At 37.1% G+C, this 19,542-nt stretch overlaps 1 protein-coding gene across 6 annotated transcripts in view; it reads left to right on the top strand.

The window, feature by feature from the left end:
• Plekhh2 (pleckstrin homology, MyTH4 and FERM domain containing H2) overlaps nt 1-19,542 on the top strand; it is a 98,281-nt gene that overhangs the window by 45,570 nt on the left and 33,169 nt on the right. For all 6 annotated transcript variants that reach the window (XR_016536265.1, XM_090337041.1, XM_090337043.1 and 3 more), the window contains 7 exons: nt 84-170; nt 2,272-2,430; nt 8,100-8,180; nt 11,243-11,422; nt 13,413-13,521; nt 13,935-14,047; nt 17,999-18,178. Coding sequence is in view for 5 of the 6 variants with exons in the window: in XM_090337041.1 (XP_090193167.1) it covers nt 84-170; nt 2,272-2,430; nt 8,100-8,180; nt 11,243-11,422; nt 13,413-13,521; nt 13,935-14,047; nt 17,999-18,178 (909 nt within the window). In the remaining variant the exon portion in view is untranslated. The remainder of the gene's footprint in view (nt 1-83; nt 171-2,271; nt 2,431-8,099; nt 8,181-11,242; nt 11,423-13,412; nt 13,522-13,934; nt 14,048-17,998; nt 18,179-19,542) is intronic.

Below are 19,542 nucleotides of genomic sequence, written 5' to 3'. Positions count from 1 at the left end.
AAAATTATCTGTTAACAGTAAAATCATTCGTTATTACTATTACATTGGATGTCTTTACATTTGATTTTCTTCTTTTCCTGCAGAGCGATGTAATTAGGAAACCTCAGGGTCATATTGAACTTAGTGCATCCTGCAATATAGTAAGAGGAGATAATAAACAAACTGTGCAGGTACCTACTTTTAAAATGATTGTTATTGTGGTTACTGTTATTATTTTGTTATCATTTGAAAAAAAAAAACTCATACCAATGCGTACACTGTGGCTCACATCTGTAATTCTAGCTACTCAGGAGGCTGAGATAGTGGTTCAAAGCCAGAACAGACACTAAAGAACCACTAGAAAACCGGAAGTGGGGTTGTAGCTCAAGGCGGGGTAGGGCAGTAGCCTTGAGCTGAAAAGCTCATGGACAACACCCAGGCCCATAGATAGGGCTGTAGTCTTGAGCTGAAGAGCTCATGGACAACACCCAAGGCCGAGTTCAAGCCCTACGACAAAAAAAAAAAAAATCAAATCTCATACCAGGCATAAGTGGTTCATGACTATAATCTTAACTACTCAAGATGTTGAAATTTGAGGATTTGCAGTTTGAAACCAACCCAGGCAGGAAGGTTTGAGAGACCCCTATCTCTAAGTAACTATCCAAAATTCAGAAATGGAGCTGTGACTCAAGTGGTAAAATGCTAATCTTGAGCAAAACCAAACAAAAACAACAACAACAAAAACCTCAGGGGCTGTGCCTAGAACCTGAATTCAAGCAGCAGGAGTGGTACCAAAGAGAAGAGAAAACAAAAACATCAATTATTTTCAGTTATCTAAACTAGTGGAAAGATATTGAATGAATCCATATTTCTTTCTTCTGTTTTTAATAAGTCTGATCCTCAAATGATGTATTCCAAGACCAGTTAGTTAAAACTATAACATAAGCTTATATTGGGTAATTCCATTAACTTACTTTACCTTTTCTAAAACCCTTATATTTTTCTTTCCCCACATATAATCTGAGCTCTCAAAATGACAAGACATTTTAGAGAATTATCTAATAATGAATTCCCAGTAAGATGTCAGCAACTAAATTCAACATTATTTGTATTTTAATACAGAATACAACAAATGCCAGTTGTGTGTGTGTGTGTGTGTGTACATGCAAGTATGAATGTGCTAGGGCTTGAACTCAGGGCCTTCTGCTCTTACTTGGTTTTTTCACTTAACACTGGTGTTTTACCAGTTGACCCACATACCACTTTGGATTTTTTTTTCCTGTTTTACTGGAGATAAGAATCTCGTAGACTTTTCTACCTAGCCTGGCTTCAAACCTCAAACCTCAATCCTTGGATCTCAGCTCTCCTGGGTAGCTAAGATTATAGGTGTGCCCAGCTAAATGACAGTTCTTCTATGAATTTAAGGTTTACACCTAAGTGGAAGAGAGAGCAGAGGGATAGTCCTTCCAAGTCACAGCAGAGAAATAGCAGCTACCCATGTTACCCACTTATAAAGCTAGTCTTGCCTGAAACCTGTTCAATTTAAAACAAGCTGTTGAAGAGATATCCTGATATATTTCATGTAAATTCATCTTATTTCTGAAATGCTTTAATAACCATCATTTTCTTATCATCTTGCTTCTTTGGAGGGTGGAAGACAGCATTTGCCAGAAAGGTACATGACCCATGCTTTTAGGGGGCTGAGAATTTGAAGATTTTAAAGGGGGAATCAGGATGCTTTGTCTTAAGGCCTGGCTCTTAAGAATTATTTTTATGCTTCTGATATATTTGGAAAAATTATTATGTGGTTAATTTGAGATTGGAAAATTGTGAGTTCACAGTATCTGTTAGTTTCAAGTTATTTTTTTCTTCTTGTGTACAGGTACTCTCATTTTGTTTATAATTCATTTCCTCATTTACATAAACTCCTCTTCATATGCTAAAATTGTGGTATTTCACTGTATCCTCAGTAATTCTACTCTTCAGCTTAACAACTAGTTAATAATACATTGAAGAGAGAAAAGAAAAATGTGATGAGTCAAGTTATAAAATCACAGCTCAGAAATTTATGACAAATGTGAAAAGTAAATTGAAGCCAAAAATAATTAAAATTCTCATGAAGTTGCTAAAGTATTATAAATTATTAGGAACTGATTTAATAAGAACTAGGATTCAATATTTAATATATTCATATCCATGTTAAGTAGCACTGGTTAAAGGATGAACAAAGATGTAATAATAATCCTACATGTCCATAACTGCCTTTCCTCTTGCCTTCTTATTACATTCTAGCTGACCACTGAAAAACACACGTACTATCTGACTGCTGATTCTCCCAATATATTAGATGAATGGATTAAAGTGTTACAGAATGTTCTTAGAATACAAGCTGCTAACCCACTTTGCCTGCAGCCTGAGGGCAAACCAACAGTGAAGGGATTGCTTACTAAGGTAGGAGCAACTGAATCACCAGTAACTCCATCAAGTAGTCCCATAGATCCTGAAAAGTGAGTGTCAGGAAGTATACATTTTGTTTATCTTGTTTGGGGATATGGAAGGATGGTTTAAATAGCTGCCCAAGACAAAAACTATACAGATGAAAAATTGGAAAAGGTGTAAGTTTGAAAAACAGTTAATATCCATGATATGATTAAAAAAGAAGAAGAAAGGATGAATACCAAAAGGCAGAAAAGGCCAAATGTTGAATTAAGAAAGAAATAAGTTGAGAGGTAAGAAGAAATACAGAAATCAGTAAGTGTAAGGGGAAAGATTTTTACTAGCCCTAATATTTATTTTCTAATCTTGACTTACCTTACTTAACAAGATTTGCTGTAGTTCCATCCATTTCTCTCCAGTGACATTATTTTATTCTTTCTAATGGTTGTGTAAAATTCCATTGTATATAGGTACTACATTTTTTAGATCCACTCATCTATTATGGGGCATCTGGGTTGTTTCCATACCTTGGCTATTGTGAATAGTATCACTAATAATTTTTAAAGCAGAAATTGAAATCATGAAGATCATTTTTAAATGTGGTGAAAAAAAAATTTTTTAAAATATTGAAATATAATACTGAGAAACATTAAGATATATCCACTGGGGGCCGGGAGCGTAGCCTACTGGTAGAATGTTCACCTAGCATGCATGAAGCCCTGGTACTGCATGATTCCTTGGTACTATGTACACAGAAAAAGCCAGAAATGGTGCTGTGGCTCAAGTGGTAGAGCACTATCCTTGAATAAAAACATGTCCAAGACAGAGCCCAGGCCCTGAATTCAATGCCCAGGACTGGCAAATATATATATTATATAATATATAATATATTATATAATATATATATATATATCCACTGGTCAGAATAGTACTTTGGAAAACAGTTTGTCAAGGTCCTTAAATGGAATGAATATCAAATAATTCAAAGATATATCATTTGGCTGGGCACAGTGGCTCACACTTGTAATCCTAGCTACTCAGGAGGCTGAGATCTGAGGATCAAGGTTCAAAGCCAGTCAGGGCACAAAAGGACCTGAGACTCTTATCTCCAATTAACCTCCAGAAAACGGAAAATGGGGCTTGGCTCAAGGGTAGGGTGATAGCCTTGAGCTGCAGAGCTCGGGGACAACGTCCAGGCCCAGGGGTAGGGCACTAGCCTTGAGCTGAAGAGCTCAGGGACAGTGTCCAGGCTGAGTTCAAGCCCTATGACCCACTATGTGTGTATATATATATATATATATGTATATATATATATGTGTGTGTGTGTGTGTGTGTGTGTATGTATATATGTATATATATCATTTGATCTAATCTCAGTTTAAGAAACAAATCTTAGGAAGTAGCTTAATTTGCAAAAGATTTAAGAATTAATAATGGTATTTTTCTGTCTTTAAAAATGAACCATAATCAATATACTCTGAAATACATAGATTTAAGTGTAGATATAATAAATTTTGAAAAATATTCACTGTCACTATATTAAGGCATAGAACCTTTTTATTATCCTAGAAAGACCATAGTTTATAATAAGAAAAATTGTCATATCCATATCCTATCCGACAACTTACATATAGGGTAAATAGCTTAAATATATGTTTCTATAATCGTATAATGCTTTCTTTTGCCTTTTGAATGTTATAAGACAATATTTAATGCTATAAGTTATGCTGCATTGTTAGTTAATAAGTACAGTGCAGCAGCGCGTTATTATTCCTTTTTGTCATATGTATTCATAGAAAATCAAATGGAATATTTGCCAAGGTAGATTCATTGTTCTTTGTAATTTTATTGTATTTTTGCTTCGTTTCTTCTGATAGTCTAGAATGAAAATTGACATACTTAATTTTAGTATTATTTTTAAGCATTTACTGAACACAAGAACCTTTACCTTTTTTTGTTCAACACTAGGACTTGAACTCAGTATCCGATGCTCATTGGCTGGCACTCTATCAATCCCTTCTTTTCTTTTTTTTGTAAGAGATTATTAGTTTCACCTGGAACCGGTGGCTCACACCTGTAATCATAGCTACTCAGGAGGCTGAGATCTGAGGATCATGTTTCAAAGCCAGCCCGGGCACTAAAATCTCTTATTTCCAATTAACCACCAGAAAACTGGAAGTGGCGCTGTGGCTCAAATGGTACAGTACTAGCCTTGAGCTGAAGAGCTCAGGGACAACACCCAAGACCAGAGTTCAAGCCCCACAACAGACAAAAAAAAAAAAAAGATTATTAGGTTCAAACTATCTCAGCTATTAGGACTGTCAGTTACAAGAATGTAATTTAATCTTGGGCTGTGAAGCAAGACACTAAAAAATTACAATAAAATGGGTGTATATGGAGACTTAAAACTACAAATGAGATCGAAGAATAGCAATGGTGTGACTAAGAAAGAGAAAGGCAGGTAGGAGGAGGTGTAAGTGGCATGTAAGAGGCTAGAGTGGAGCAGTTCCCAGAGGGAACAGAAAGAAGGGGATGACCAAAAAGATGCATGGCAGAAATGAAGGGAAGAGATAGAATGTAAGGAGGATATGGCAAAGAGGACACACCAGGAGCTTGGGAGCCAGACTGCCTGGGCCTAAGTCCTGGCTCTACAACTTGCCACTTATGTGACCTTGAATAGATCATTTACAGGCTTTCTGTGCCTTTTTGTCCTCTTAAGTTATGAAATGAGTATTAAATACCCACCCTCAAAGGGTATGTAGAGCATTTAATGTGAATTTTACTTAATCAGGTAATTGTGTCTGAACAATATCCTGGCACACCCACTACTTGACAGTAGGTAGAGTCAGCAAGACTGGTTGTCAGGATTTGTGAAGGAGAATTCAGGGAAGGAAGGGGCTTGGGAACTTGTGTTTCATGTACAGACAAAGGCTTACCGGCATATGACAGGCTGCTGGTCTTGAAAGTTTAAACAATACTGGTATGAAGTATCTTTGTTAGGAATGCAATGTAAATAAATATACTTTCAGTAATTTAGTTTGTGAAAGCCTTGAAATTGTCTCTTTCTTTTTTACTTTCATTTCTTGGACTTCATTTCAACAAATTTTATTCTACGTGATCAGATATACACAGTCATTGTGTCTTTGTTGAGAGTATCTTTTAACTCTCCATAAGAATTAGAGTATTAGGTCTTATAATATTCTCACATTAAAATCAGAGAAATCCCACAGAGCGTAATTGTAAAATACAGCTTTTCAGTGAGTTTGTGGCAAAGGTCTTTATTTATTTACAGAGCTCCAACAGCAAGCATTGTTCTATTTTCAAAATAAATAAACTTCAAAAGTATACAATCATTAGCCAGCTGCATTGAATTCTAGTTTTTGGAGACTTCTTTCTGGCGTTGCTTAAAGAAGGGGAAAAAAATAAAACAAAACACCCTGCATAACTCTATTTAAAAGTGCCAGGATATTTGCCTATAAATATATGTTTCCAAATTTAATTAAGCTGAAACAACTCTTGCCAAGTAAAACAAGTTTTTGTTTTGTTTTGTTTTCCTCAAGGAGAAAAATCCATCAACCTATTAGTGGTAAGAGTTATTTGTTTAAATCATAGCTTAGAAAGCCCAAAGGCTGCCTGGGTTTGTGGGTTTAAAGGAAAACATGTGTTTTACTTCTTTTGCATAATCAAAAAGAAAATATTCATTGTCTACATGCTGTTACCCGTTATTTACATTGTTGTATTTGATCATCTCAACAACCTAGTGATGTGGCCACTAGTCTCTTATTATGTTACAGTGAGAAGTTAAGTCAGTTCCCCCCAAATGTCCATCTAGTATGTGGTGGAACATGAACTTAAGCCTTGGTCCAGGTCTTTTCTACTGTAGTGACTTGCCTGCTCTAAAATCTCCAGTAGCAATCATCTACCTTCTTCAGTGAATGACTATAAGAATAGTTCATTTAAATGTAAGTATTACAAGGGCTTTTGGGATCCTACAAATCTTCATTCCTTGCCCAACACCTCTCCCTTTTTTCCTTCAGTCTCAGACACTCAGGTACACTCACTGTTCCTGAAATTCTCCAGGTATAGTTTCCTAGATCCCAAATACACCTGCTTTTCTCTCAGATGATACACTGTTCTTCCTCTCCTTTAGGACCACCTTTATTTATTTATTTACTTATTTACTCACTTACTTAGTCTGTTGTAGAACTTGAACTCAGGTCTTAGGCACTGACTCTGAGCCTCTTGGTGCTCTAGCTCTCTACCACATAAGCCACAGTACCATTTCTGATTTTTGAGTGATTAATTGGAGATAAGAGTCTCATGGGAACTTTTCTGCCCGGACTGGCTTTGAACCATGATCCTCAGATCTCAGCCTCCTGAGTTGCTAGGTTTATATGTAGTAGCCACCAGCTCCTGTCAGGAATCACCACATTTTAAATGGCAGTATCCTTTCCATCTCCGCCAAACGTCCTCTGCTTTCCTGCTTCTTTTTTTTCTCCTTATTACCATTGCAAGCAAGTGTGTCAAGAGAATTGGTGTTACTGGCCAATGTCTTGGTTTACAGGATTGATGGACAGAAGTAGTCTTATATTTCAGCAGAGGGTCTACCATTGAGGCAGAGTTGGCAGGGCTTTGTTGGCAGAATCACTCCCACAAAAGTGGGATTACAAAGCAGACAACCATGAACATTACATGCTAGGGCAGAGGTGTCATATCCATTGGTAGGAATTGAGGTTTTAATGGCTCTTTAGGATGGAGAATGTAGTAAGGACTGTCTGATAAAGATCTCTGCCTATAAAGCTAATGATTCGAACACATTGGTTGAAGAGCTTGCAGTAAGGATCTTTATAAAGACACCAACTGGTAATAAAGCCTATAATACTCAATTACATTCTTGGGAAACTATCTCCCAGGAAAAGCATTATAAAGAAATACTTTGTGTTCTTGGCAGTTCTATAGCATTCTGTTGACTTAATTATCTGTCATCCTTACAAGGCTGAGCTCCTTCAGAAGGGGACTGTACCTTCCTCTTTCCTTTCCCTGGATACATCACCACAGTCATCTAGGAGGCGGTGTCTGGTCCATAGATGTTTTCCCAAGACATAGACAAACTTCTGGCTATTCAAAATCAAGAGCTACATTTAAATTGTCTCAGACACTTAGTGCATCGTGTCTGACCTAGAAGAAGTATTAGAGCTTTGAATAATACTGTATTGTTTTTGTGTAATTCCTTCTGGAGAAGGTATAAAATGTTTTGAATGAATGAAGCTTTTACATTTGGGAAATCACTAGAGTTCTTTAGGCTTTAATCTCTATTCTAATAATATTCTAATAGGCTATTAACCAAGAGAGCCACTGCATTACTAGAAATCTGTGAAAACATAGTAGCTAAGTACTAGTCTCAGTTATGCAATCATTATTAGCTTTTCTTTCAAAACCATCTTTGAATCTTGGTCCTAGGTATAATATATGACACATAAGAAACTTTGTTAAATGTTGAATGGTAAACTCCAAGATAAATAGTGTGCAAACAAATTTCATATAACATTTGGATAATCATCTTAGAGTATTACTTGTCTCTGGGCAAACCGGATATGCAATAGAACCTCTAATGGAATGTATAATCACATTGTACATTTACAGAACTCTGGGACACATTGTGATTCATTGAAATATGATTTCAGGTAAAACATGGCTACTCCAAGAGAGTCTGGTGTACACTTGTTGGAAAGATATTATATTATTTTCGTAGTCAAGAAGACAAGGTAGGTATATATTGTTAACATGCTATTAAGAGAAAATTTTGCTTTAAAATTCTCCCTTTTACTCTTCTATTGATAAGTAAAATGTTATAATATTTGATGAGGATGAGATGTAGTATTAAATTTATCACTAAGGTAACCACCTGCCTATAATCTAGAGGGTCTTGATTCTTCATTCTCAGCAAAGATGACAATAGAATTTGGTTAGTAACTTTTAATTATTGCATCTAGAAGCCTTATTAACTTTCAATTAGTGCATTTTCTAAAACCTAAAGATCTTCTGTCTCTTTGACAGCTAGCTGTCACTTGTTATTGTTTTTCCCATGGTCTGGCAGACTAAATGAGATTAAAAGAAGTGAATGACAAACTAGTCAAGAAGTCCCAGCGAGCATAAATTGTGTATTAGAAGAGTCCAATCTTGTTTCTCCATTTTCTTTTTTAATATCTTAAAAAAATAAGGTCCTATGCTAGGTGATTTCCTGTCTCGGGTGATCTGAGTGCTAGGACTACAGACATTCACCAGAAAAGTGAATAGTGTTGATTATAGAAAAAAACAAGACAGTATCTAGAACAATAAAAGGAGCCAATTATAATTACTGGGTGTTACTGAGAATACATGTAAGTCAGTGTAGGCCTACACACATACACACACACACAGGCATATATGAAACCATGTAGATATCTCTAAAATAATTTTGGAATCTAGTTTGGTGTCTTTTTTCTTTTTAAAAAAACTTTCTGGTTGTTTTTAAAGATGAACAAAATGAACAAAGATCTTTATAAGAAACACATTATTTGAACACAAAAGCTTTAGAATGATACACCTACATTTTTATATTTTTTCTCTCTTCTTTCAGTCTGTCTCTTTGCCTTTCCTTCCCTCCCTCCCTTTTTCCTCCCTTCCTCCTTTTTTTCCCCTCCCCTTTTGGTAATACTAGGATTTGAACTGTACAAAGAGTAGTAAATTGGAAAAACATGGCAAGGCAAACAAACCTAGACTAGAATAGATAACTAGGGGAAGAAGAGACTAGCAAGGCAAGTGGTAGTTTAACAAAGAATGTTTATATAAGCTCCCCTTGGCCTCAAGTTCTTGACCTTGATGATAAGAATGTTGTTTTCCTTCTGTTATAGAGAAGATAACTTCCATATGGGAATTAATTGCTTGCTTTGGGAAAGAAAAAAAGAGGAGGCCAGAGTGCCCCTTTTAGTTTTTAAAGCATTTAGTTCAAAATAATCCCTTTAGGTGTCTTTTAACCCCCACCCCAGCTTTTACTATGACACTGGAAGTCATTGGAAGGTTCTGAACAGTGCAGGGAAATGATTTTAATAGGTATAACAGTAATTCCACAGTTTCCATTTAGAATAGACTGAAGAGACTAGGTAAGAGGCTAGGATAGTCATCCAGGTGAGAGATGATTGTGACTCAGTGGTGGTAATGGAGTTGAAATAAGTGACCAGACTGGATTTGTCCTGAAGTCTGATGTCAGAACTTACCAGCCACAAAGGTAGTATATGAGTCAAAGCAAATGGTCAGGGATGATGACAATGTTTTTGGCCTGTACACTTGAAAAAAATTAAGTTATTGAGAGTAGGGTGTCAAGGTAGACTTGTCAATGTAACCTTGAGATGCTGTTAGATATCTACATACAGATCATGAGGCTGGAGTTTGGCATTTGGAAATATTTAACATATGTAGAGATTTAAGCCGTTTTTTAGTTGAGATCACCCAGACAGAATATAGTTGGAAAGAGTCCAAGCACTGACTCCCAAGGAACCTGGTATGAAATCTGTCATGGGAAGTGTCTGTGTGGCCAGAATGGATTTTCAAAGAGCTATAATTGCAAATCTGACCACATATTTTATAGGTTCAAAGCCGGAGGATACTGTATATTTTCCTGAAAATAAATGTACTTAATTAAAGCAAACAAAATTTTAAAGGGATATGCAAAATACCTAATGGCAGATGTATTTGTTTTGGTCAGTAAAAGGGTAAAATTTAATGTAAATCAGTTTTTTTTTTTTTTTTTTGCCAGTCCTGGGCTTGAGCTCAGGGCCTAAGCACTGTCCTTGGACTTTCTCAAGGCTAGAGCTCCACCACTTGAGCCTCAGCACCACTTCCGGCTTTTTTTCTTTTCTTTTTTTTTTTTTTTTTTTTTTTTTGCCAGTCCTGGGCTTGAGCTCAGGGCCTGAGCACTGTCCTTGGACTTTCTCAAGGCTAGAGCTCTACCACTTGAGCCTCAGCACCACTTCCCGCTTTTTTCTATGTAGGTGGTACTGAGGAATCGAACCTGGGTCTTCATGCATGCTAGGCAAGCACTTTAACCACTAGGCCAAACTCCCGGCCCCTGTAAATCAGTTTTATGAAGGCTTTCTACCCTTAGATTAAGATGGGAGAAACCCATCGTATTACAATCTATTGATTCAGGATGTATTAAATATTTTAATATCCTTAAAACACTATAAACTGGGGTCTGGGTAATAGTGTTTGTACCAGTTGTCTACTCTTATCATTGCTTTACTGATATTAGAGACTATGTTTTTACTTTTCCTTTTGATCACAAGCTTAATCAAATTATAAAGTAAGTCAAGTGGATGTTTTAACTGAACTATTACTAGTTACTTATCTAACAAATGGGTTGTTTTAGTCTATATTGTGAATAATCTGAACCACTAGTATCTTACTTTATCCTTAAAAAAATGAAAGGTATAGTATTTATATTGTTCTTTTATATTATAATCAGTCCTTTTACTGTTGCTATTACATTTGTAGCAAATAGATAATCTAATGTAGATGACCTCTAAACATTCAATTTTTTAAAGAGGTATGCTTTATAAAGATAAAAATGTGGTGGAGGTGGGGGGGAGGGAAATGGGGCCAAGACATGAGAAAGGGTATCAATGTATGTGAAGTAATGCACCTTCTATCTGGTGAATATAATGTAACCCTTCTATTAATTACAATAAAAATATATAAAAAAAGATAAAAATGTGAAGGAGCATGAAAACCTTTCAGTAGGAAAACACTTAGAAAGTGCCTCCCGTACAATTACTAATCTATACTTTAGTTTCCTTTAGGTCAGATCAAACTCTGGGAAGCGAAAGTTGAAGAGGTGGACAGGTCCTGTGATTCAGATGAAGATTATGAAGCCAGCGGACGTAGTTTGTTATCTACTCATTACACCATTGTTATCCATCCCAAAGACCTTGGTCCTACTTACCTTCTAATTGGATCCAAACATGAAAAGGTATTTAAAAATTTTCCAGTTGATTCTAAATGTGGCAGACTCAGATATGGTAATAATTCTATAAAAACTTTTTTATAGAAATAAGAATTTCGCTAAAGACTTAGCTATTTTCAGAAATTCTGTATGCATGCTTATATAAATGTGGTTAAGAAAGAGAGCATAGTTCTGTAGAGCAAAGGACATAGCTAGCAAATTACCTAGAAAGCCTACAGAGTGAGAGAAGGTCTTCACTAACCATACAACAGACAAAGGCCTCATATCTAAAATATATCAACAGCTCAAAAAATTGAATCACTCCAAAACTAATCTCTAAAGAAACAACCATCCCATTAAAAGATGGGCCAAAGACTTAAAGAGAATCTTCTCTGAAGAAGAAATAAGAATGGCCTATAGACACATGAAGAAATGCTCGATATCTCTGGTCATAAAAGAAATGCAAATCAAAACAACTCTAAGATTCCACCTCACTCCAGTTAGAATGGCCAGGATCAAGAAATCTAATAACAACAGATGCTGGAGGGGATGTGGCCAGGAGGGATCACTAGTATACTATTGGTATGGAAAGCAGTATGGCAATTCCTCAAAAGACTAAACATAGAGCTCCCCTATGACCCAGCAATTCCACTACTTGGCATTTACCCAACCATCCAGGACATTCTAAATCATTAGCACAACGATGTTCATTACAGCACTATTTACCATAGCAAAGATAGGGAATCAACCCAGATGTCCCTCAGTTGATGAGTGGATCAACAATGTGTGGTATTTATACACAATGGAATTCTATGCTGCTGTCAGAAAGAATGACATCACCCCATTTGTAAGGAAATGGAAAGACTTAGAAAAAATCCTATTAAGTGAAGTAAGCCAGACTCAAAGGAACATAGGCTCAATGGTTTCCCTCATTTGTCATAATCAGTAGAAACCTTGGGCTCTCCTAACAATAGAGCAAAACCTAGATACATAAGGCCATATAGGATGACGCTAAATGAAAGGACCTCCAGGATATAGAAACAAAAGCCATATTATGGAGTGATTGTTGTCCTTAATGTACTATGTTATCTCTCATCTTTTTTGCTGTCCCTTGGTTATCTCATATTGTTACAGTATTTCACCTTGTTATCTGATATATTGCATATATGCGTCAGATAGGGAAGGGAGGAAAACAAGATAAGGGGCGGGAGTGGGGGTAGGGAAATGGGGACCAAGACATGAGAAAGGGTATCAATATATGTGAAGTAATGCACCTTCTATTTGGTGAATTAATGTAACCCTTCTATTATTTACAATAAAAATATATGAAAAAAGAGAACACAAGCTCTCCTCAAATGTTTTATTTTTTTTAAACCCAATTTCAAACTATATTACAAATTTTTCTTTTATTGTATTTTACTATTGGGGTAATGGGTAGAGTAGTTACAGTTACATTTGTCAGTTAGGTGATAAATTACTTCTTGAACATTGATACCCCTTCCTATGTTTTTCTACCACTTTCTCTCTCCATCTCCTTTTCCCAATCATCTTGTATTTTCCTCTTCCCTTCCCTATTTCAAATAAACAAATGTATACCAAAATCAGATACAATAACAACATGAGTTAAACCATAAGGAGAATAAAAGAGAAAAGAAATAACTTCACATAGTACATTAAGAACAACAGTCACAAAGATAAACTTTTTATTCCCTACTCTGGAGTTCATTTCACCTAGCCTTATCTTATATAGCCATAGCATATATACATAGCTTTTGAGCTATTGTGATCCTCTTATTACAAATCTTTGAAATAGTTAATCTTCAAGTAGTAGTACAAGTGGGTTTGATTCAACTCAGATATTGGATAAAATAGCTTTTATTATTATTTTTAAATTAAAGAATATTGTTATTTTTCTGTCTCAGGGTTTTCTTTTACTGGGTTTCTTTGCAAGTTATTTTCTTAAGTAAACAAAAATATATTGTGCTAACATTTTTATCATTATGTTCTGATTTTTAAGGACACTTGGCTTTATCATCTGACTGTTGCAGCTGGAAGTAACAATGTAAATGTTGGATCTGAATTTGAACAACTTGTTTGCAAACTGCTAAACATAGAAGGGGAACCTTGTAAGTTTATAAGCATCTATGGCCTCACAGTTTATGCAATGGGCCCTGACACCATTAGGCTGTAATCGAGTTTTCACTGTGGTATTCTTTATCTTTATATTTCTTCCTACCTCCTTTTCTAGTACCAATCATTCATACATTTAATCAAAAAATATAACTTTGCCCCAGTAGACTTGTGGTAGACTAAAAGTCTGAGATCGAGTTCTTTGTTTACTTTATGTGCAACAGAAAAAGAGAATTTCAATGGACCAAAAACTGAAGTAAAATAAAATTGCCAAGGTTTTTTCCTGACCTATGTGATAACAGTTCTGAGCTAAAACTGAAAGAGGTCATTTCCATAAGGCCAATCTAATGGGAGGCCAAAATATGTGTACTGTTGCTTTCTGTTCATACATATGTTCTTCTGTGTATAGCTTCCCAGATATGGAGACATCCCACTTTGTGTCACAGCAAAGAAGGAATCCTGTCCCCTCTTACCACATTGCCTTCTGAAGCTCTGCAGACAGAAGCTATTAAGTTATTTAAGGTAAAAATTGTTATATGTTAACAAAGCTTCACTCTTTCCAAAAATAGTCAAACTATGATGAAGATGATTGTTAAGAAAATCCGGGAGTTTGGCCTAGTGGTTAAAGTGCTTGCCTAGCATGCATGAAGACCCGGGTTCGATTCCTCAGTACCACATACATAGAAAAAAGCCGGAAGTGGTGCTGAGGCTCAAGTGGTAGAGCTCTAGCCTTGAGAAAGTCCAAGGACAGTGCTCAGGCCCTGAGCTCAAGCCCAGAACTGGCAAAAAAAAAAAAAGAAAATCCATGGAAAGAGCTGAGAGCGTGGCCTAGTGGTAGAGTGCTTGCCTAGCATGCATGAAACTGGGTTCAATTCCTTGGTACCACATATACAGAAAAGCCAGAATTGGTGCTGTGGCTCTTTCTAAGTGAGAATTTGGAATTTATTGAAATATACAATGTATGTTTTGGCATTGTGAAACACTTGCTAGCAGAGGAACCAGTCCCCCTAACTTCTTTCTTTTTTTTTCTTTTTTTTTTTCTGTCAGTTGTGGAGTTTCAACTCTGAGCCTGGGTGCTGTCCTTGAGCTTTTCAGCTCAAGGCTAACACTCTACCACTTGAAGCATAGTGCCACTTCTGGTTTTCTGGTGGTTAATTGGAGATTATAGTCTCACAGACTTTTCATGCCCAGGCTGATTTTGAACTGTGATCCTCAGATCTCAGCCTCCTGAGTAACTAGTATTATAGGCATGGGCCACTGGTGCCCAGTCTCCTAATTTTTTTCTTTTTCATATTTTTATTGCAATTAATGGGAGGGTTACATTATATTCACCAGTAGAAGGTGCATTACTTTACAAACATTGATACCCTTTCTCATGTCTTGGTCCCCATTTCCCTCCCCCTACCCCACTCCTCATCTTGTTCTCCCCCTTCCCTATCCTATTTCAAATAACCAATAAACATATATCCAATATATCAGATAACAAGGTAAAATACTGTAATAATATGAGATAACCAAGGGACAGCAAAAGAGAGATAATATAGTACATTAAGGACAACAATCACTCATATCTGCCTCCTAATTTCTTAAATGGAAATACTTGTCACCTCCAGGAAGGTGCAGTATAGGAGAGGGTCAATACTGTCTGTTCTGCTGCAACAGTCAAATTCTTACTTATTAACCTGTTAGAAATTCCCAGTCACTCAAAATTTGTCATTCAACAGGCAAGTTTGCAATAGGGAGATCACTGATTCTCAAGAAACCAAAGAAAATATGCCTTGTTGTGGTTGTGACTTGTTGTTTGGAGAGTTTTAAGATGTCAGTGAAGGGGCCAGGAGTTAGGCCTAGTGGTAGAGTGCTTGCCTAGCATGTGCAAAGATCCAGGTTTGAATCCTCAGAACAACATACATATAGCTGGAAGTAGTCCTTTGTCTCAAGTGGTAGAGTGCTAGCCTTGAGGAAAACGCAAGGACAGTGCTCTGGCCCTGAGTTCAAGCCACAGGACTGGCAAAAAAATTTTTAAAGGTGTGAAGGAAGGAAGGAACCATAGAAGAGAGCTAGTGAGGGGAGATGGAAAAGGTGAGGATGAAGGAGAGTTAAAGGAAATGAAAGAAATGGATAGAGACACAGAAAGAGACAGACAGACAGACAGACAGACAGAGACAGAGACAGAATACTCCAGACAGATCTGAGGATCATGGTTCAAAGCCAGCCTGGGCACTAATGTCTGTGAGACTCTTATCTCTAATTACCACTAGACAACAGGGACAGCACCCAGGCCCAGTTCAAGCCCCCTGGGAAGATGGGGGTGGGGGGGCAGAATTGATAGGGTATGTGTATGAGGAAACTACCTAATTGTAGGACAAGAACAGGAAGTAATAGTCAACAAATATCCTTCCTTTTTTAAAATGTTTTTCTTTTTGTTTGGCCAGTCCTAGGGGTTGAACTCAGGTCCTGGGCACTGTCCTTGAGCTTTCTCAAGGCTAGCACTCTACCACTTGAGTCACAGCACCACTTTCAGCCTTTTTTGTGTATGTGGTACCAAGAAACTGAACCCAGAGCTTCATGCATGCTAGGCAAGTACTGTACCCACTAAGCCACATTCCCAGCCCATCATTCTTTTTCTTTTCTTTTCAACTTGTATTGTAAATATGTTGCACAGAGGGGTAAGAACATTTCTTTTTGAATAGTCCCCTCCCTCATTTCCTCCAAGTTTTTTTCCCTCCTGACCTCCAGATCCTGCTATATTATACAATTAATTTCCACATAGTGTCTAGTACCATGGTTGAATTAGTTCACCCTTTATCCCACCATTTCTATGCATCCCTTCCCTCCCCAAATCAGATCAGCTTATATATAAGACAAAGGTACAGAACAGAAAAACATTGACAAAAGGGAGGGAAAAAAAAGGAAGAAAAAAAAGGATCACAAGGGTTCAGAAAAAAAACTTTCTAGAGCTCTTACAGAGCTGCAAATATTTTAGCTGCACATAGAGGAAGCAGTTTAACTCATTGGACATCAAGTAGAGCATTCAGAAGGTTATTTCCTCAGTAATGCCATAGGTTGAGAACTCAGCCATCTAGAAGCATGTAACCTAGATGGTATGGCTTAGGGTCTTATGAAGTTACTGTCAGGCTGTCAGCTGGGGAGCAGTCATTTGAAGACTTGATCAGGGCTAGAGGAATCCAAGCTCTCTCACATAGCTATTAGCAAAAGACCTCAGTTCTTTACAGGTCTGTCCATGTGACCACTCAAGACATGGCAGTTGTCTTCCCCTGTAAGAAGGTAAGATGAGGGGCTGGGAGTTTGGCCTAGTGGTAGAGTACTTGCCTAGCATGAAGACCCGGGTTCGATTCCTCGGTACCACATACATAGAAAAAAGCTGGAAGTGGTGCTGAGGTTCAAGTGATAGAGCTCTAGCCTTGAGAAAGTCCAAGGACAGTGCTCAGGCCCTGAGCCCAAGCCCAAGACTGGCAAAAAAACAAAAAACAAAAAAAAAACAAGGTAAGATGGAACTTAACCCCAGAAATGGCATGTTGCTTTCAACTGGCCACAGGTACCAACACTGGCACATCACAGGAAGCCACTTGAGACCAACTTACAAAGTGGACACCATACTTTATAGTTCAATATAGTATAGGGAAGAATGAACATTTTGAAGAGGGTAGTGCAAAGAATTTAAAGACTCAAATTGAACTTTTTGGAATGGAAATGAATTGGCAATGATGACTCATACTAGATGAAATTAACTTATATTTTAAAGCTCTGCTATTAAGTACATTACTATTTAGGATTGTCATTTCTTCTAGTTGAACTGACCCTTCTTTTTTTTTTTTCCTGTGGGTCATGGGACTTGAACTCTGGGCTTGGGCACTGTCACTGAGTTCTTCAGCTCAAGGATACAGCCCAACTCCTTGAGTCTCAGCCCTGTTTCCAGTTTTCTAGTGGTTAATTGGAGATAAGAGTCTCACATTTTTTAGTGCCCAGGCTAGCTTTGAACCTTGATCCTCAGATCTCAGCCTCCTTAGTAGCTAGGATTATATGCCTGAGCCACGACGCCTGGCCCACCCCCCTATTTTTTTGCCAGTCGTGGCTTGAACTCATGGCCTGAGTACTGTCCTTGGACTTTCTCAAGGCTAGAGCCCTACCACTTGAGCCACAGCACTACTTCCTGCTTTTTCTATGTATTTGGTACTGAAGAATCGAACCTAGGTCTTTGTGCATGCTTGGCAAGCACTCTACCACTAGGCCTTGAAGTGACCCTTTTATATCTGATAATATTCCTTTTTCTGAAATCTACTTCAGTCTGCTATTAACATAGCCACTTCATACTTAGGTTTTTGTGTTATCATAGTAAACAAAACAAAAACTATTCTAAACAAAAACTATCTCTAAAAAGAGAATCAATATTGTTTGTGAGGAATAAATGGCATTATTTCTCATCTTGAGTATGTCTCTTCTTCTTCCATTCAGACCTGCCAGCTTTTTATAAATGCAGCAGTTGATTCTCCTGCTATTGATTACCATATATCTCTAGCACAGAGTGCTTTGCAAGTCTGTCTCACACATCCCGAGTTACAGAATGAAATTTGCTGTCAGCTTATTAAACAGACAAGACGAAGGCAGCCACAGAATCAACCAGGACCATTGCAGGTGTGTGTTGATACATGCAGTTTAATGTTGTTTCCTTGGTTTTAAGAATGATATACATTCAGTATTAATATGTGGAAAAGAATTGAAAGGAAAAATGGCTATTAATATTCTGATGCATATCCTTGTATGTATACATACATCTATATGTTTATATATAAATGGATATATGTATCTGAATTCATGAAGACTCAGTTTTCATATTACAGTTTTATTGTGAACTATAGGACATAACTACTTCCCCTATATCTTTAACTATTAAACATTAATATAAAGTACTATACATTTAGATTTTCCCTTTTGTTTGTCCTATAATACTTCTACAGTAGACATCTTTGAAACATGGATGTCTTGTGTCCTACCCACTTAATTCCTCTCATCCTATTTTAGGATTCTCATCTTCAACAAGACACAGTATAATTTTTAAGTTCCATCCAGTAGTACTTCACTATGTTGTAGGATGCATTTCTTTAATCATTAGTGTAAATGAATGTATTTTTCACTGGTAGGCATTTGTGTGTGCTCTGTCTTTGCCTGGTGACTCCCTGTTAACCAAAGAATAAAATGGAAATTTCACGCCAGTGATTGGTTGGATCTAGGTTTTGTAGGACTTAAAGCTTATTCTGTTTGGGAAATCTTTAAGAAAAAGGGCACAAAATACATTACTTTGACATGTATTTAAAATGTAAGACCATATAAGCACATTAACAGGGCCCTTTGCAATGTGTTAGAAAGGGGCTATGCAAGAGAGTGGCTCTGAGGCTAAATTCAGTGGAGCCAATTCCACTGGCTCCTCTTTTTTCACTCTGTGGCACACAATGAATGAATGAATTCTCCCTGTTTAGCAATGAATGAACAGACCTTCCCCATTCTTTATACATGCCCTGCCTTTGCAGTATTCTGTGTCTTGTCGTGGCATGATCCTGTTACTTGTATTCCCCCTTCTTCCTTCTTACTTTTTTTTTGTGTTTCCTTTAATTAATTTGTGTTTTAATTAATTTTTTTCCAGTCGTTGCGCTTGGACTTAGGGTCTAGGTGCTGTCCCTGATCCTCTTTATGCTCAAGGCTAGCCCTCCTACCACTTGAGCCACAGAGCCACTTCTTTTTCTGAGTAGTTTATTGGACATAAGAGTTGTAACTATAACCCCTCTGCATATCACCTTTACAATAATTTTGTATTTTAAGTCTCACAGACTTTTCTGCCTAAGCTAGCTTCAAACTATGATCCTCAGATCTCAGCCACCTGAGTAGCTAGTATTACAGGAATGAAACAGTCTAGTGCCTAGCTACTTTCTACCTTTACACTTCACAGTCTGGCCTAAGTATCTCTCCAGTAGGTCCTTCCCTGACCCCACTGCAGTTAGTTA

This window comes from Megascapheus bottae, chromosome 7, assembly GCF_031878675.1.
Source record: "Megascapheus bottae isolate mThoBot1 chromosome 7, mThoBot2.hap1, whole genome shotgun sequence".
NCBI lineage: Eukaryota > Metazoa > Chordata > Mammalia > Rodentia > Geomyidae > Megascapheus > Megascapheus bottae.
Note: the sequence above shows the minus strand (reverse complement) of the source record. Positions and strands in the feature narration are given on the sequence as shown.